General features: G+C 42.2%; 1 protein-coding gene across 1 annotated transcript in view; it reads left to right on the forward strand.

The window, feature by feature from the left end:
* LOC126212880 (uncharacterized) overlaps positions 1–17,178 on the forward strand; it is an 86,475-nt gene that overhangs the window by 8,890 nt on the left and 60,407 nt on the right. Inside the window, exon 2 of the mRNA XM_049940381.1 lies at positions 335–614. Within this exon, the coding sequence (XP_049796338.1) occupies positions 335–614 (280 nt within the window). The remainder of the gene's footprint in view (positions 1–334; positions 615–17,178) is intronic.

The following is a 17,178-nucleotide window of genomic DNA, read 5'->3' on the forward strand; positions in this document are numbered from 1 at the left end:
GTCCATTGCGATGCTGCGATCAGAACGAAGGCTCGTCTGGAATGACGGCACAGTGTTGAGTGTCCAGTGTTGTGGCCTCGGCGCAGCTCTGCCCGCTTCCTCGTCAAGGGGATCCACAGCAGTGGCCGCCGTGCTGACAGTCAGCTGGCTTGCTGACCGTTTGCTTGCAAAAGTGTGCAGTACACCTCGCGCCGTGTCGAGTATTGTTGGCCGCTGCTTTCTAAGTGTTTCACTTTCAGTGGCTGTTAGTACTGGTGTGGATAGCTGTAGTCAATGGAAGCTCGTGTCAGTTGTCAGCGTGCTGACCTCGAGGTGAGTGAGCCGCGTTTTGCAGAATGGTTCCCGGTGGCCGTAGCATTCGGGCCCCCGGAGCATCATCCGTCCGCCGCAGACTCACCTGTGGAGCGCCTGTCGGCCCGCATCTGGGACTACGGACTGCCGCCGCCGCCGCCGCCGCCGCCGCCCGCAGGTGGGTGGCGGCAGGGAGGGGGAAGGGGGTGCGCCGGCGCCCTGGCCGAGCTCCGCCGCCTCGCGTGGGAAGAAGCCTGGCAGCTCGTCGAGGAGCTCGACTGCCGGATCGCCGGCGACTGCATCGACTCCTGCTCTGTGCCGAGGTACGTACGCCACTCGACGCCGTATCTACTTAACTGTGCAACTAATCCTGTTCCCATTCCCTTAAATTTATTCTCAATGCTCTCACCTACATTTCATATTTTCCGAGGCTAAACCTCTGGCAATAAGTACTTATTAGTGAGACTCAAGGAGGCAGCTCGCTAATACCTTTTGCCTCCGCCTCTTCTGTTGACACTTTCCACCGATTAGTCAATGTGCCTTGAGGCATATGTCTCTCTTCGTTCGCTGTCTCCACATATTGCTACAGGAGACAGTAAATGGTCTGATGAAGATAGTCAAACATTGAAAGCGGTGACCAGCAATAAAACATTTTGCGATCGAGATTGATTGCCTTACTAAAATTTAATTTATATCCCTATTTCCCAACCGTATTATCAAAAATCAATAAAACTACTGTGTCACTTGCGACGACAACAGCTATAGCTTGATCTCGTAGTTAGTTGTAAATAAGTTCAAAAATGAACAATAAACTCAAACAGTGGCTAAATTAATTATTTTTTAGAAAGAAGTAATTATAGATTGGCGACTCCATGGCGTGTTGTGTGCACCACGACCAAATAGTGGATAGAATTTGAAAGAAAATCAGCATTGGCCGTATTTTGTTGTTTTATTGTCAGCATAATCGATTTTCGGTCACTTAATGACAATCCTCAGTGCTAGAAGCTAAAAATTTCCACATAACGATCAGATACTATAAAACCGAAAATCACAACTACATCTGCGTATGAACATAACAGTTGGTAGAAACATACCTGTAATGTACAAGTAAAATTGGTAGGCACTGGTATCAAGCTATAACCACAAGCTTAGAGCGATCACACACACTGAGGCCGCTGTTTACATGCATCTGTACAGCAGACCTCGGTGTGACAGGGCTTGGAACGCCCTTTGTGTGACATGTGTCACGTGAAGAATTAATATTGCTTGTTTTGGAAGATATTAACACAAAATACTTCTTGTGCATTTGTGACTCATGAAGTAATTCAAATTTAAAATGTACGTAAAAAACATAGCAGACGAAGGTGGAAAGAAACATCTAAAATACACTGGCGTATTGTTTTTTTAAAAAACCAACTTACAAAACATAAAACAGATTGAGAATAAGTTGTCAGAGTGCAGGACAAGTAAAAGATAAAGGAAAGGAAAAAGCATAATACGTGAATAACATGAAATGAGGTATAACACAGCTTTTTAAAAGACATATTACCCACCATCTGGCGTGGGAAGTTTAGAACTACAACGTTCGTGATTTACGTAAACCGTTACGTTAAGACTAAGGAGTGAATATATATATATATATATATATATATATATATATATATATATATATATATATTCATTTCATTGTTGCCCTTATGGACAGTGTTTGACTCCATATATATATATATATATATATATATATATATATATATATATATATAAACAGTAATAGTACGAAAATGCCATTACGTAATAATTAAAATGACGTGAAACACAATATTCATTATAAAAAAGTTTTGAAGGTGTAGACAAACAATTTTGTTATCATGAAACTTCCTGGCAGATTAAAACTGTGTGCCGGACTGAGACTCGAACTCGGGACCTTTGCCTTTCGCGGGCAAGTGCTCTACCAACTAAGCTACCCAAGCATGACTCACGCCCCGTCCTCACAGTTTTACTTCTGCCAGTACCTCGTCTCCTACGTTCCAAACTTTACAGAAGCTCTCCTGCGAACCTTGCAGAACTAGCACTCCTGGAAGAAAGGATATTGCGGAGACATGGTTTAGCCACAGACTGGGGGATGTTTCCAGAATGAGATTCTTTCAGGAGTGCTAGTTCTGCAAGGTTCGCAGGAGAGCTTCTGTAAAGTTGGGAAAGTAGGGGACGAGGTACTGGCAGAAGTAAAGCTGTGAGGACGGGGCGTGAGTCGTGCTTGGGTAGCTCAGATGGTAGAGCATTTGCCCGCAAAAGGCAAAGGTCCCGAGTTCGAGTCTCGGTCGGGCACACAGTTTTAATCTGCCAGGAAGTTTCACATCAGCGCACACTCCGCTGCAGAGTGAAAATCTCATTCTAAAATGTTGGTCGGCGTTCGGAAGAATCTGTAGAGGGGGAGAATATTCCGTGGTTACGAGAACATGATTTGCCTTCTGTGTTACGGGGGTGGGGAGCCGAGCTTTGCTGGGAAGCCAGCAGTGGAGAGAAGTGCTCTTCCGTGTTGAGTTCCCGTGAGTAACGGTCGCTCGCTATCAGCTTTTGTTGGTACAGACGGACTTGCTGTCTTTGCTATGAGTTTATAGTTAGAACAGTTAGGAACTGTACTGTTACGAACCTATACGATTCTGGACTTCACCTCCAGGTTGGAAGTCATCGTTGAGTACGCAGCGTTCAGTAATTGAGAGAACTTCTGCCTATACTTACGTTGAGACGTTATCTGAACTCCGTCCCTGTGGCTGGGAGTTCACGTTTCTCGCCTGTAGAACACAGAGGAAAAGACAGTATTAGAGTATATTAGTCAGAGCACCGCCTTCTGCCGTCCTCGTGTTTGGAAGAGTTCACTTTGTGGCTGGAGTTCCTTCCATCGCCGCAGACGAGTACGAGAACCAGCACGCCGACGCACCAGACGCAATACATACGGTGGTATCGCTAACAGCTTCGGTTTATTAGGGCTATAAAGCTACACAGCTGTGATCACGTTAGTTTATTTCCATTGAGGTTCAACACCACCGTAGATCATCTTTATAAGTAGTGTTTTCTAGTGCTTGGTGCGTAGATGTCAGTCATTTCGTGTTATTTAAGTTATATCTCATTGCCATAAAAAAAGGGGCAGAGTGGGCAATTGGTTTGCAGTTTTAGTTAGGAAATATAGACAGTTGTACTTAAAGGGTTGTTTTTAGCCTATAATAAAAATATATTGAGCAACAACGTTTATCATTGAGTAGTATTAATTGCCGTGAGCATTCATTCATGTTTATATGGTAATTTATATAAAAAAGAGAATTAAGAGATCCTAAGATTTGCTTCAGGGGGTAGTCAGACAGTGCCAAATCAGCATTTTAGCGTCTATTATTTTCCGTTGCGCAAATTCATTTTACACCCGCCTGGAGTAGCATCTTGGAATGGCACACGCGTTGTTTATTTTACGTTACAGCTGCTCACTTGGACGTATAACAACACAACTTACCACTGAGTTAGTTGATGCCATAATGAAGGTATTGGTAATATCCGTAATTTTGTAAAAACAAGTAAAAGTTTTATTTATTATGCAGAGAATTGCACAAGACAATGCTATTAGCGGTTGGGGCACTTTATACATGGACGCGCCCACTCGAGCGTTAAACTGCTGTAAAGGCTGTGAACTTCCTTTAATTGTTTGTAAATGGAAAATTGTGCACCTCAAAAAAACCAGCTAATAGTTATCCTACGATTGCCATAGCAGTGAGTCATATCTGGAATCAGTCAATTCACAGAAACACGTGGTGTATGCAATACAGAAACTTGTACTGGCAATCTCTCGAGGTAGAGGCCAAATATTTTGTGAAAGCCTACCTGCAAATAAATATTATTTGAAAATATTCTTCCTACAGCAAGGCACAATTTCTTGTTTTTAACCCACACATGTTTCGGCGAAGTTTTACCATCATCAGAGTTCTCCTTCATTTTTCTGCCAAACAAAGAGTATATTGTTACACGGGAAAACGTATAATTTTAGAATTGTGACATTTATATTCGAAACGTTCTCGGAAAATGAATACCTTAATGATACATGCTGTTGTTGATGTCCCTGTTTGCTATTTCCAGTTCGGGTGGTATCTCGGTGTCGCAGATGACGTGTAGCGACATGAACAACGGCATGTGCTACTATGGTATAGATGTCTGTTATAACGTTTTGAGCAAAAATAGCACATTCCCAAAAATATGCGTATCCCAAAGCGATATTTTGCTCTTTACTCTGGAGAAGAATAAAGGAAACACACAGATGACACTGAAATATCGCCAGAATACGTATCGGTAAAAAGAGAAGAAACCGCTTTTGTTCAAGGTTGAATCTTTTCAAATTCCTAATACTAAATCAAAGACGAGATAAAAAAAACCTGAGATTTCATGAAGACAAATCACCTCAAGATGAATACCTTCTCCCAACGTTTCAAGAAGCTGTATTAAGCGAAGAATCTGAGAATACAATAGGGACGCCTGGCTGTCGCTCTCGTAGGGACAGCAAAGACGAGATGGCACTAATTACAGCACACACAGTTGCGAACTGGGCTGGGAGACAGCCCAGTATGGGCTACTGCAGGAAATACCTTCTGCCACGCTTTTCACAGTGGAAGTAGATTTAGACATTAGCAACATGTTATTTTTACAGCCTCATAACTGAATATTTACTTTCGTATAGGAAAAATTCTATTTGCTACGTTACTGACATAACGAGTACAGCGACAGTGTATGATCTAGAAAAATACACTGTCCCACATGATATATGATCTCAACCACATCCTTAATTATCGCATAAATACTGCTTCCATTTCTATACCATTTGCATCCCTTAGCTTTACCTTCAGTTGGTCACATTAAAAATGGTGTTACAAGCAATCAGAGTAGGTGAGGCACAGGAGTTTGAGTTTTTCTCCGACGTACAAGAACTTATTGTTTAAACTTTTCCGTATCCCATTAATGTTAATAACGTCTCCAGACTACCACATTCAGTGAAATGATAATCGAAGATTTCCGCTGCTCGCCTGCAACTGTCAACGTTATATACCAGCTTATTTTGATATTGTTCTGAGGTTTGTACATACTACTCGCACAGCTGATGCTCTCAGCTGGTTTGATGATATTTCTCAAGATATTACAGTGTTTTCTGTAATTATCTTTAGCTGATGGCTCTTGATACTGCTGTATTCCTTGATAATATTTCTGCTTTTAATGTGTGTCATTCTGATGCGTTGTGTTTTACACGCTGGCTGTTTGTCACTTGTAAAAATGGTCTTTTTACCTTAGTGGATGTTGTGGATTGGCCAGAGCGCCAACCCACAATGAGAGGTAGCCGAAAGGCCCGCGTTCAAGCTCACGCAGGCTGGCTTGAGGTCTGGAACAAGGCCAAGGTATTTAGACTAGCAAAAAAGGTACATAGCTTCTGGAATACTTAACTTTAATCCATAATTGGTGAACATCGGTCTGACGGTACATGCATCACAAGATAAATAGCAAATGATAATGGCGCCTTGCTAGGTCGTAGCAAATGACGTAGCTGAAAGCTATGCTAACTATCGTCTCGGCTAATGAGAGCGTAATTTGTCAGTGAACCATCGCTAGCAAAGTCGGCTGTACAACAGGGGCGAGTGCTAGGAAGTGTCTCTAGACCTGCCGTGTGGCGGCGCTCGGTCTGCAATCACTGACAGTGGCGACACGCGGGTCCGACGTATACTAACGGACCGCGGCCGATTTAAAGGCTACGACCTAGCAAGTGTGGTGTCTGGCGGTGACACCACAGTGGACATCTTTTTCCTGGAAAATATGAAACGGACACATGTGAAGTACTACATCTTACATCCTACCTGTGTCCGCTGTTCACCTCTGGCCACTGATGACGCCTTATGCGCTGAATGAATGACTTCGCCGCAGCTGGGCGGAGGCTCCAAACCACGGCCGGCCGCGGCTGCCAGACGCCACGCGTGCAGCGCGTGTTGTGCGGGCCGCAGCACAGGGCGGCACGGGCCCGGCCTAAGTCTGCCGCTCGGCTCCGCTCGGTCCTCCTCGGAGGCGCCCGGGAGAGCGCGGCGCTTCATCCGGCGTCGCCGTGCGGCGTCTTTCGGCCGACACAAGTCTCTGGAGTTCGGCAGTATCGTGCCGTCAGCGCTGTTTACCCTTCGCTATTTGTCCGCGGTAAGGGGGAGGTTCACTTGTCCGGTGATCGTTTGCACGAAGGAGGCAGTCAAGCGATCTACCGTCGGAATTCTTTAAAATGAATGGCAGTGACAGAAGAGAGCGTGGACGATTCTCAATTCGCATACGTTACAGGCAGTGCATATCTGCTATGAAACGACATTAGATGTACAGGTACATGTACATGGATACTGTGCAGATCACACTGTGCCTGGCAGAAGATTAATCGGACCACCTTCACATCAACACTCTATTATTTCCAGTCCCCTACAGCGTGCGGAGAAAACCAATACCTATTCCTTTCCGTGCTAGCTCTGATTACCTTTATTTAATTATGATGATCGTTTCCCCCTAAGTGTGCCTGCGTTAACAAAATATTTTCGTATTTGAACGAAAAAGTTGGTGACTGAAATTTCGTGAGATGATTCTGCTGCAACGAAAACCACGTTGTTGATGTCCACCCCAAATTCTGTATCTTGTCAGTAACACTGTTTCCCCTATTTCTCGGTAATAAAGGACGTGCAGCCCTTCTTTGAACTTCCTAAATGTACTCCATTAATCCTATCTGGTAAGGATCCCACACTGTGCAGCAGTACTGCAAAAGAGGGCAGACAAGCGTAACGTAGGCAGTCTGTCTAGTAGATCTGTTACATTTTCTAAGTATTCTACCAATGAAACGCAGTCTTTGGGTTGCCTTCTCCACATTTTGTGTCTTCTTTCCAATTACATTTGTTCTTGATTATAATTAATAGGTGTTTAGTTGAATTTGGGGCTTTAGTTTTGACTGATTTATCGTGTAACCGAAGTTTCATGGATTTCTTCTAGTACTCATCTCAATGACTTCACACTTTCCGGTATTTAGAGTCATTGCCAGCTTTCGCATTATACAGATATATTTTCTAAATCGTTTTGCATTTTTTTGATCTTTTGATGAGTTTACTAGCTGAGTTTACGGCAGAATCATATGCAAACGACCCAAGACGGCTGCTCAGATTGTCTCCCAAATTATTTATGTGTATCTGCACCAGTAGTGGGCCTGTAACACTACATTGCGGGACACCAGAAATCACTTGTGTGTTACTCGATGACTTTCCGTCAGTTACGACGAACAGTGACCTCTCTGACAGGAAATTGCGAATCCAGTCACATAACTGCGACGATATTCCATAAGCTCGCAATTTGACTAATAGCCGATTGTGTGGTAAAGTGTCAAAAACACTTCCAGAAATCCAGAAATGCGGAATCAATCTGAAATCCTTCACCAATAGCACTCAACACTTAGTGCAAGTAAAGAGCTAGTTGTGTTTCACATGAACGATGGTTTCTAAATCCGTGTTTACTGTGTGTCAATAGACCGCTTTCTTCGAGGTAATTCATAGTGTTCGAACAGAATATATGTTCCAAAATTCTGCTGGACGTCGACGTTAATGATATGGGCCTTTAATTTAGTGGATTACTCCTACTACCTTTCTTGAATATTGGTGTGACCTGTGCAACTTTCTAGTCTATGGTTACGGATCTTTCGTCCAGCGAACGGTTGTATATAGTTGTTAAGTATGGAGCTCCTGCAGTAGCATACTCCGAAAGGAACGTAACTGGTATACAGTCTAGACCGGAAGACTTGCTTTTATTAAGTGATTTAAGTTGCTTCACTACTCCGAGGATATCTACCTCTAAATTACTCATGTTGAGAACTGTTCTTGACTCAAATGCTGGAATATCTACTTCGGCGTCGTTGTACCATGCAGAAAGATTTTAAAGATTTATTTGGCAATAAGAAACACAAATGTCGACAGACGGTATTCATTGTTTTGTACATTAGAAAGCACTTTGTGGTAAATTTGCAGGCCTGGAGCACGTGAAAGAATTGATAGAGCGAATAGTAAAATTTCTAGTCATACGCATTTTTTCATTTTCATTTGCAACAGTTTTCAGTCAACAATGACTACGGAGACTATGGTAGTGCAAAGTACGTAAGTTAAGCCAAGGGTCATGCCAGGAACGATTTTTCTATTTAACACTTCGTACAGTTTAATTTTTTGAAGGAAAAAGGAGTGCAGGAACAAAAATTAAAACATATGGAATCGAGTGCAGATTTCATATTTTAAGAGGACTTGACTGCACACTGTCCATAGTAAGGCATTGCAAAGTAACTTTTTCCTGATCTGGTGGGCATGCATTTAAAAAGGAAATCGCGTTTCTGGATGGGACACATTCTGACACAGACAGTCCAATTCACTAAGATCACTGGCGCTAAAGAAAATGCGACATTTGAAAAATACTTTCTGGCCTAGGAAGAATTACAAGGGTAGTTTTATAAAGATTTTAATATGTTGAAAAGTTTGTTTACATTAGCGTTTAGTTACGTATTAATACAGGTTACGAAACATCAGTGTTCTTGTGCAAAGCTATTCTCCGCTTTTGCGTAAATTTTTCTGTGAATACATATCTAATAAATGTGGTGGCTGCCGTAGAAACCTGGAGGGAGTGTAAAGGTTGTGGTTTCATTGGGATGAATACAGCGACGAGGAATCGGGGATAGATAATGAGGCTTCTCCATGGAAATGTAGGAAAGGACAGAAAAATCGCTGAACAGGGGCCAAAAATTTGTGCCCTTATGGCTGAACTAGAATATGCGGTTTAGGAATTATGTAGGCTAAGGGAAGAAAACAGACGGGGGGTGAGAAAAGGTCGAACCAAAGGATCAAAAAGAAAAACTTTTCGAAATTCAGTTAGCAAACCAATTTGGCTTGCTATCTGAAGTAGTAGAGGAAATTCCTCATCCAGATGTAGTTGAATGTAGGTCAAAGCAGAACAATCGCTTAAAGAAAAAAGACAGGTCGGGATCAAATCAGAATAGCAAAAAAAGAATACTGCTTCTAGGCAGCAGTCATGGGAGGGGTGTAGGCCAGGAGTTTCAGAAGGAATTAGATGCTGTAGTGTTATGAAGTGGAGGAAAGAAAAGGAAAAAATAATTTTTTTGAAAATGTAATTAAATATTTTGGTGGGTAACTTGGCAACAGAAACAGGGATTGATTGTACTTTTGTAATAACTCACGGTAATCACTAAATATCTGATTGCATTATTTTGAACAATACCAGCAGATTAGTTTACTTGAGATTGGTAAGAGACAAGAAAATCATTTCCGTGCGTTTTCGTGGTCACGATGTAGTCATACCCGGATCGACACTAAGGGACCAAAAGATTTATTGACTTTTAAATAAAAGCATCACTACACAATTAAGAAACGAATTGATTCAGAAATGATAGGAAAACGATAATGTTCTTCCTGCCTCATGCTGCGTTCGGTCCATCAGCGTGATGGTAGTTTCTGGAGATAAACTGATACAAAATGATTAAAATTCAGGTAACGAGGAGATGGAGTTACTTAAGGATAATTTGTTAAAATAAGCACACTTATCTCTGAGACACTTTTTTTTAAATGCTGCGTACCTTTTTATATTAAATTACAATGGATGGCGCATATAAACAAATGTTTTACAGATAACAGTCAATATTCAATCTTAATGTCCTCTTGATGATGTCTGTTTCTAATCGGTTATATGAAACTATCTGTTCTCTGATTGGGAAACAACAATTAGCACATTTACAGAGCATTTTTCACAAATTATAAAATACCGATTGCGGAACGCGACAAGTCCGCGTTCGCCTTTCATGGAATAGGAACAGTAAAAGGTGAAGTGCTCAAGACCTCATTAGTCTTGAAACAACAGAATTCCTTTTTTTATCATTAATCGATACATGTACATAGAGATTTACAGCCACCGCGCAGGAGCAGCAAATATAAATATTAATAGATTTAGTTGCTGCTATGCGATGGTTCATTTCTTTTATATTACAATTGTTCGATAACTTCAGGCCATCAGCCGTTTACTATTGAGCGTATATTAATGTTTGTGAGGCGAAAATTACTAACATTACAGTGCAGTGTGCCAGGTCACAAGTTCAGTGAAACCAAGTGCTAGCCTTAGCCAGGTGTCTGAAAACTTAGCTGAGCTATGGAGGGACTTTGAGAAGAGGGATCGGGTAATTATATTTGGGGGAGCAGGAAACAACTTAGGGTATGAATCCAAGGTGTACTATTGGGAGTAATCTGAATAAAATAGGAGCAGGAACTGGCCAAACAAATGTCGTGTTTGTGGAGGCCTTTCAGCGCCAGGATTGGTCCTGGGTAAAAACTGCTGTAAGGCGTGTTAACACTGAGCTGAACGGGTTGTTCCAGACATCGCCAAAATCTCACATAAGTGATGTTCCTGGTGATACTATTGGTAGGTGGGGATACACTACGCCAAACGGGGTGTAGAACACCATAGACGAACTGGTGTGCTGTAAGGGTGCGACAGATGGCAACCAGAGAGGTCCTGCTGTGAAAACAAATGACACCCCTGAGCATCACTCAGGGTTGTCAGAACATATGGCGGACCACAGTAAGGTTGGTATCCCATGACCATCTGGGTCGTCTCCAGACGCGACTTTGGCCAGGAATCTCATAGATCGGAACAGTATTATGCGATGAGCCCCACTTCTAATTGAGCCCCAATGTCCAGCAAAGACGTGTCTGGAGAGGCCTTGGAAACTGGGGGGTACCACCCTGACTGTTGCCCACCATAAGGCCCAGGAACCAGGAGTGATGGTCTGGTGTGCCATTCACTTTCAGGGCAGGACCTCTTTAGTAGTCACCCATACAGCAGAGCGATACGTCGACGATATTCCACTTCCAGTTTTGTTGCCCTTCATGGGAAGCCATACTGGCCTCACGTTTCAGCAAAGTAATTTCCCGCCCATACTCGGCGAGAGTTTCTCCTGCTTGTCTTCGTCCTCGCCAAATCTCTCCCCAGCTGAGAACGTTAGGGGCATACTGGGCAGGGTCCTCCAACCATCTCGGGATTTTCATGATCTAACCTGCCAGTTGGACATAATTTCGAACGATATCCCTCAGGTGGACATTCAACAGCTCTGCCAATAAATGCGAAGGCGAATAACTGCTTGCAGAAGGATCAGAGCGGACCAAAGCGTTACTGACTTTGCTCAGTTTGTGAGGCTCTTTCTCCAGAATAAATCATCCAGTTTTCTGAAACTGTATTCATTTGTTTGTCTGCTTGTGCACATCACGTCCACCAATTTCCGTCACTTTCCGATAATTCTTTTATGGTGCGTCATTTTCATTTCTTTTTTTCTTGTCATAGAACAAATTTTGTCTAAAGACAAGTATTATCGATTTAAATATTCTTTCACATTGACTCATTTTCTATAGGACAACAAACTCTTTGAAAAATCTGGTAGCGTGATTACGGGAAACACACTCAGCACAGTTACGACGGAGTTCTATATGTAAAACTGGAAGAAACAGCTCATCAGCCTACCAAGAAAAATGACTATCGTTGATTTTGTTATATTGATGACACTCATACTTTATTATATAGCCTTATGGACAAAGAGAACTCAGAATTTCTAAACTTTCCAAATGATGTTAGTTATAAGATAAAATCCAGTATAGAAGAAGAGAAAGAAGTTTAAACATTTTAGAATGTACAGCTACTTAGAAAATCCACAGATGTTAGGCACAGAAGGTCTGCAAAAACCTCACTCACACATGCGGATACATTCACAAAAATTCCAGTCACTGTCCCAAACTGAAATGATAAGTGATGAGAACATTGCTGGCTTAAATAATCTGTCACCACAGTAGTTGGAGGAACACAACGACCATTTAAGCACTACTTTCAGAAGAAATGATTAATCTGAGAAAGAGATAAATAGGGCAATATCTCCTAAAAGGTATGGAGCTACTCGTGAAGAAGAACCAAAAATCTACTCCCATTCGTAAAAGCCGTCACCGTTCACATGATCAGAGCACGAAGAATACAATAGTATTGATGCAGTGTTTATACTAGCAACAAAGAGGCTTGAATGTTTTGAACACTGTAAAGTAGCACTTGCGACAGGAGCATATAAAATGTCTTGCCCACACGTACAAGCACACATGTGAAAGTACAAACGGAAGTATTAATTTCTTGCGTAAGGAACAGAAAAGCAGTTGTCATCTGTGAAAAAGAAATAAATCGGCAGTTGCAGAATATCCACAGGAACCAGGGAAACTAAAAATTCGTCTCTGCGATGCAGAATCAATATTACAGTACTTGAAATTACAGAGAGGACATATAAATTGCAAAGCATGAAGCAACTTTAACGGAAAGAAGAAAGACTGAAATTAGACGAGTTGCTGGCCTTTGCGCTGAATACAGAGACCAGCGCCAAGTGTTCCCCTGCACAAACACACGCACTCGTGCCTCTGTGCTCTTAAGCAGCCGTTTGATGACATCACAGCTCGGCTGTTGCGTGGATGCGTACAAACAGTTCAGCTTGTTGAGTTTATAGAAGTTTCAAACTGCTGCCTGGCCCTTTATAGCCTCTGAACATATCTCCAGCATTTGGGGAGGAAACGTTAGAGACCTGTCCTGCTTTCTTTCTTTCTTTCTTTCTTTCGTGTCATCAGTCTTTGGTTTGATGCGGTCTGCCACGAATTCCTCTCCTATGCCTACCTCTTCATCTCAGAGTAGCACTTGCGACCTACGTCCTCAATTATTTGCTGGAGGTATTCTCCAATCTAGTAACATGAAAGTCATTCCCTGATGTCCTAACAGATGTTGTATCATCGTGTCGCTTCTCCTTGTCAGTGTTTCCCACATATTCCTTTCCTCTTCTATTCTGTGCAGAACCTTCTGATTCCTTACTTTGTAAGTTCACCTAATTTTCAGCATTCGTCTGTAACCCATCATTTCAAATGCTTCGATTCTCTTCTGTTCCGGTTTTCCCACAGTCCATGTTTCGCTACCATTCAATGCTCTGCTCCAGACTCACATTCTCAGAAAATTCTTCGTCAGATTAAGGGATATGTTCCATACTAGTAGACTTCTCTTGGTCAGCAATGCCCTTTTTGCCAGTGCTAATCTGCTTTTAATGTCCTCCTTGCTTCATCTGTCATTGGTTATTTGCCACCTAGGTAGTAGAATGCCTTAATTTCATCTACTTCGTGACCATTAATCCTGATGTTGTGTTTCTCTCTGTTCTCATTTCTGCTACTTCCTTCCGTCTTTCTTCGATTTACTCTCAATCCATATTCTGTAACCATTAAGTAGTCCATTCCATTCAGTCCATCATGTAATTCTTCTTCGCTTTCACTCAGGATAGCAATGTCATCAGCGAATCTTATCATTGATACCCTTCATCTTGAATTTTAATCCCACTCCTGAACCTTTCTTCTATTCCCATCATTGCTTCTTCGATGTACATATTGAAAGTAAGGGTGAAAGACTACATCCCTGCCTTACATCCCTTTTAATCTGAGCACTTCATTCTTGGACGTTCACTCTTGTTATTCCCTCTTGGCTCTTGTACGTATTGTGTATTACCCGTCTCTCCATATAGCTTACCCCTGTTTTTTCTCAGAATTTCGGAAACCTTGCACTATTTTACATTGCTGAACGACTTTTCCAGGTCAACAAATCCTATAGACGGGACTGTATTGTTCTTTAGTCTTGCTTCTATCACCAACAGCAACGTCAGAAATGCCGCTATGATGCATTTACCTTTCGTAAAGCCAAATTGATAGTCATCTAGCACATCCTCAATTTTCTCTTCCATTCTTCTGTAGATTATTTTTGTCAGCAATTTGGATGCATGAGCTGTTAAGCAGACTGGTCGATAATTGTCGCACTTGTCAGCTCTTGCAGTCTTAGGATTTAAATGGATGGTATTTTTCCGAAAGCCAGATGGTATGTCGACAGACTCATACATTCTACACACCAACGTGAATAGTCGCTTTGTTGCCACTTCCCCCAACGGTTTTAGAAATCCTGATGGAAAGTTATCTATCCCTTCTGCCATATTTGATCTTAAGTCCTCCAAAGCTCTTTTAAATTCTGATTCTCTTCCTGGATCTCCCATCTCTTCTAAATCAACTCTTTTTTTCATCTTCTATCACATAAGACAAATCTTCCCTCCTCATAGAGGCCTTCAAGGTTGTCTTTCCAAATATCCACTTCCTCCTCTGTATTTAACAGTAAAATTCCAACTGCACTCTTAATGTTACCACCCTTGCTAATAATTTCACTCAAGGTTGCTTTGACTTTCTTACATGCTGACTCAGTCCTTCCAACAATCATTTCTTTTTAGATTTCTTCTCATTTTTCAGGCAGCCATTTCATCTTAGCTTCCCTACACATCCTGTCTATTTCGTCACTCAGTGACTTGTATTTCTTTATTCCTGAATTTCCCTGAACATTTTTGAACTTCCTTCTTTCATCATGGGTAATAAAAGAAATACTTCAATTATTTCTTTTATTACCCATGGTTTCTTTGCAGCTACTTTCTTTATACCTATATTTTTCTTTCCAACTTCTGTGATTGTCCTTTTCAGAGATATCCATTCCTCTTCAACTGTACTGCGCCGGTCAGAGTGGCCGAGCGGTTCTAGGCGCCTCAGTCTGGAACTGCACGACCGCTACGGTCTCAGGTTCGAATCCTGCCTCGGGCATGGATGTGTGTGATGTCCGTAGGTTAGTTAGGTTTAAGTAGTTCTAAGTTCTAGGGGACTGATGACCTCAGCTGTTAAGTCCCATAGTCTTCAGAGCCATTTGAACTGTACTGCCTACTAGGCTATTACTTATTGCTGTATCCATAACCTTACAAATCTTCAGGAGTATCTCGTCATTCCTTAGTTCTTCTGTATCTGACATCTTTAGGTATCGATTCTTCCAGACTAATCTCTTAAACTTCAAACTACTCTTTATCATTACTACATTGTGATCTGAGTCTATATCTGTTCCTGGGTATGCCTTGCAATCCAGTATATGATTTCGGAATCTCTCTCTGACCATCATGTAAACTAACTGTACTCTCCCCATATCACCCAGCATTTTCCAATTATTTATCCTCCTCTTGTGATTAAGAGTATTCGCTATTACTAGCATAACTGAGGTAGTCTTTCTCCTCTCTCATTCCTTATCCCAAGCTCATATTCTCCAGTAACCATTTCTTCCACTCCTTCCCCTACAACTACATTCCAGTCCCCTGTGACTATTAGAGTTTCATCTACCTTTATGTACTGTATTACCCTTTCAATATATTCATTTACTTTCTCTATCTCTTCATCGTCAGCTTCCGACATCGGCATGTATATCTGATCTATCGTTGTCGGTGTTGGTTTTTTATTGATTGTGATAAGCATAACTCTATCACTGAACTGTAACACACTCCCCATTCATAATGATTCCTACTCCCGTTATACTATTTTCTGCTACTGTTGATATTACCCTATACTCATCTAACGAGAAATTCTGGTCTTCCTTCCATTTCTCTTCACTGACCCCTACCATATCGAAATTGAGCATTTGAATTTCCCTTTTCAGATTTTCTAGCTGCCCTACCACATTCAATCTTCTGACATTCCACACCCCAACACAAAGAACATTATCCTTTCGTTCATTATTCAACCTTTTTCTAAAGATCACCTACGCCTTGGCAGTCCCCTCCCAGAGATTTGAATGGTGGACTATTCTGGAAACTTTTCCCAATGGGGGGATGATCATGACACCTTTCCAGTTACAGGTCACGTGCCCTGTGGATACACGTTATGTGTATTTAATGCATTGTTTGCCATTGTCTTCTGCATCCTCATGCCGTTAATCATTGCTGATTGTTCCGCCTGTTAGGAGTTCTTTCCCACTCCAAGGGCAAGAGAGGGTGATTCTTATGCTAGAAGTCTTCGGCCACCAGCAGCTACACCAGTGTCGGATACCCATCCACAATAGCAGCCCAAAATATGACCGCCCTGTCCCCAGCTGAACCCATGGACAGAGACCTGCACCAGATGCTGGTCACCTACACAGTCTTGTATGACGATCCCCAGGCGTCATTCGAAACCTGTACTCGCCGGTGAACAGAAGCCACTCCACTGGTCCAGGTTCCGTTCCACGTGACCCTTCAGCCAATCTCTTTGCACTCCAAGGTCCTAGGTAGTTTTTTATTGTTGTTCGTAGTGACTCCTAGGGACCTTATTAATCGAGTGAAAATGGCTACTTACTGATTGTGTCGACAAGCCTCCAAGTTGACACCAAGCGGAGTGAGTACTTTTACAAATAGAGACTCCAGCAAACCAGAAGTGAAACAGAGCTCACAGAGTTCTATTTCCATGATAGAGAGGCACACAGGCCCCTGAATGGGACCAAAATTTCCTGCAGCTACGTCCTTAGTTACCTAGGTGTCTCCCTCTGCCTGTCACTGTCATTTATGCAGAACTGCGCAAACCTGTGAAAGTCGTTTGGTCATATTCTATATCAACTGTACCACATTTCTGGAAACAAGTGGGGAGGAAATGCAGACGAACAAAACAACGCTGCAATTTCTCTTGGATATAGAGCTGTTGCATATAGTGCTAAGGCGTGGGAGAACAGCGCTCATGCAGTTAAGACAGAAGGGGCCATGTTGACTATTTATGGCATTACTACAACAGGTCCCAGTCAGTGGTTGCTTCCTATGACAGAATACAATAAGAATTCAGTCCTAAATAGTGGAATCCACGAACTGAATAAGGTTGCACAGTATGGTCTCTGCTGTCAGGAAAGCTCAAGATTCAACCTCATCCCAATGGCGCAAGGGAG

This window comes from Schistocerca nitens, chromosome 11 (assembly GCF_023898315.1).
Source record: "Schistocerca nitens isolate TAMUIC-IGC-003100 chromosome 11, iqSchNite1.1, whole genome shotgun sequence".
Classification (NCBI taxonomy): Eukaryota; Metazoa; Arthropoda; class Insecta; order Orthoptera; family Acrididae; genus Schistocerca; species Schistocerca nitens.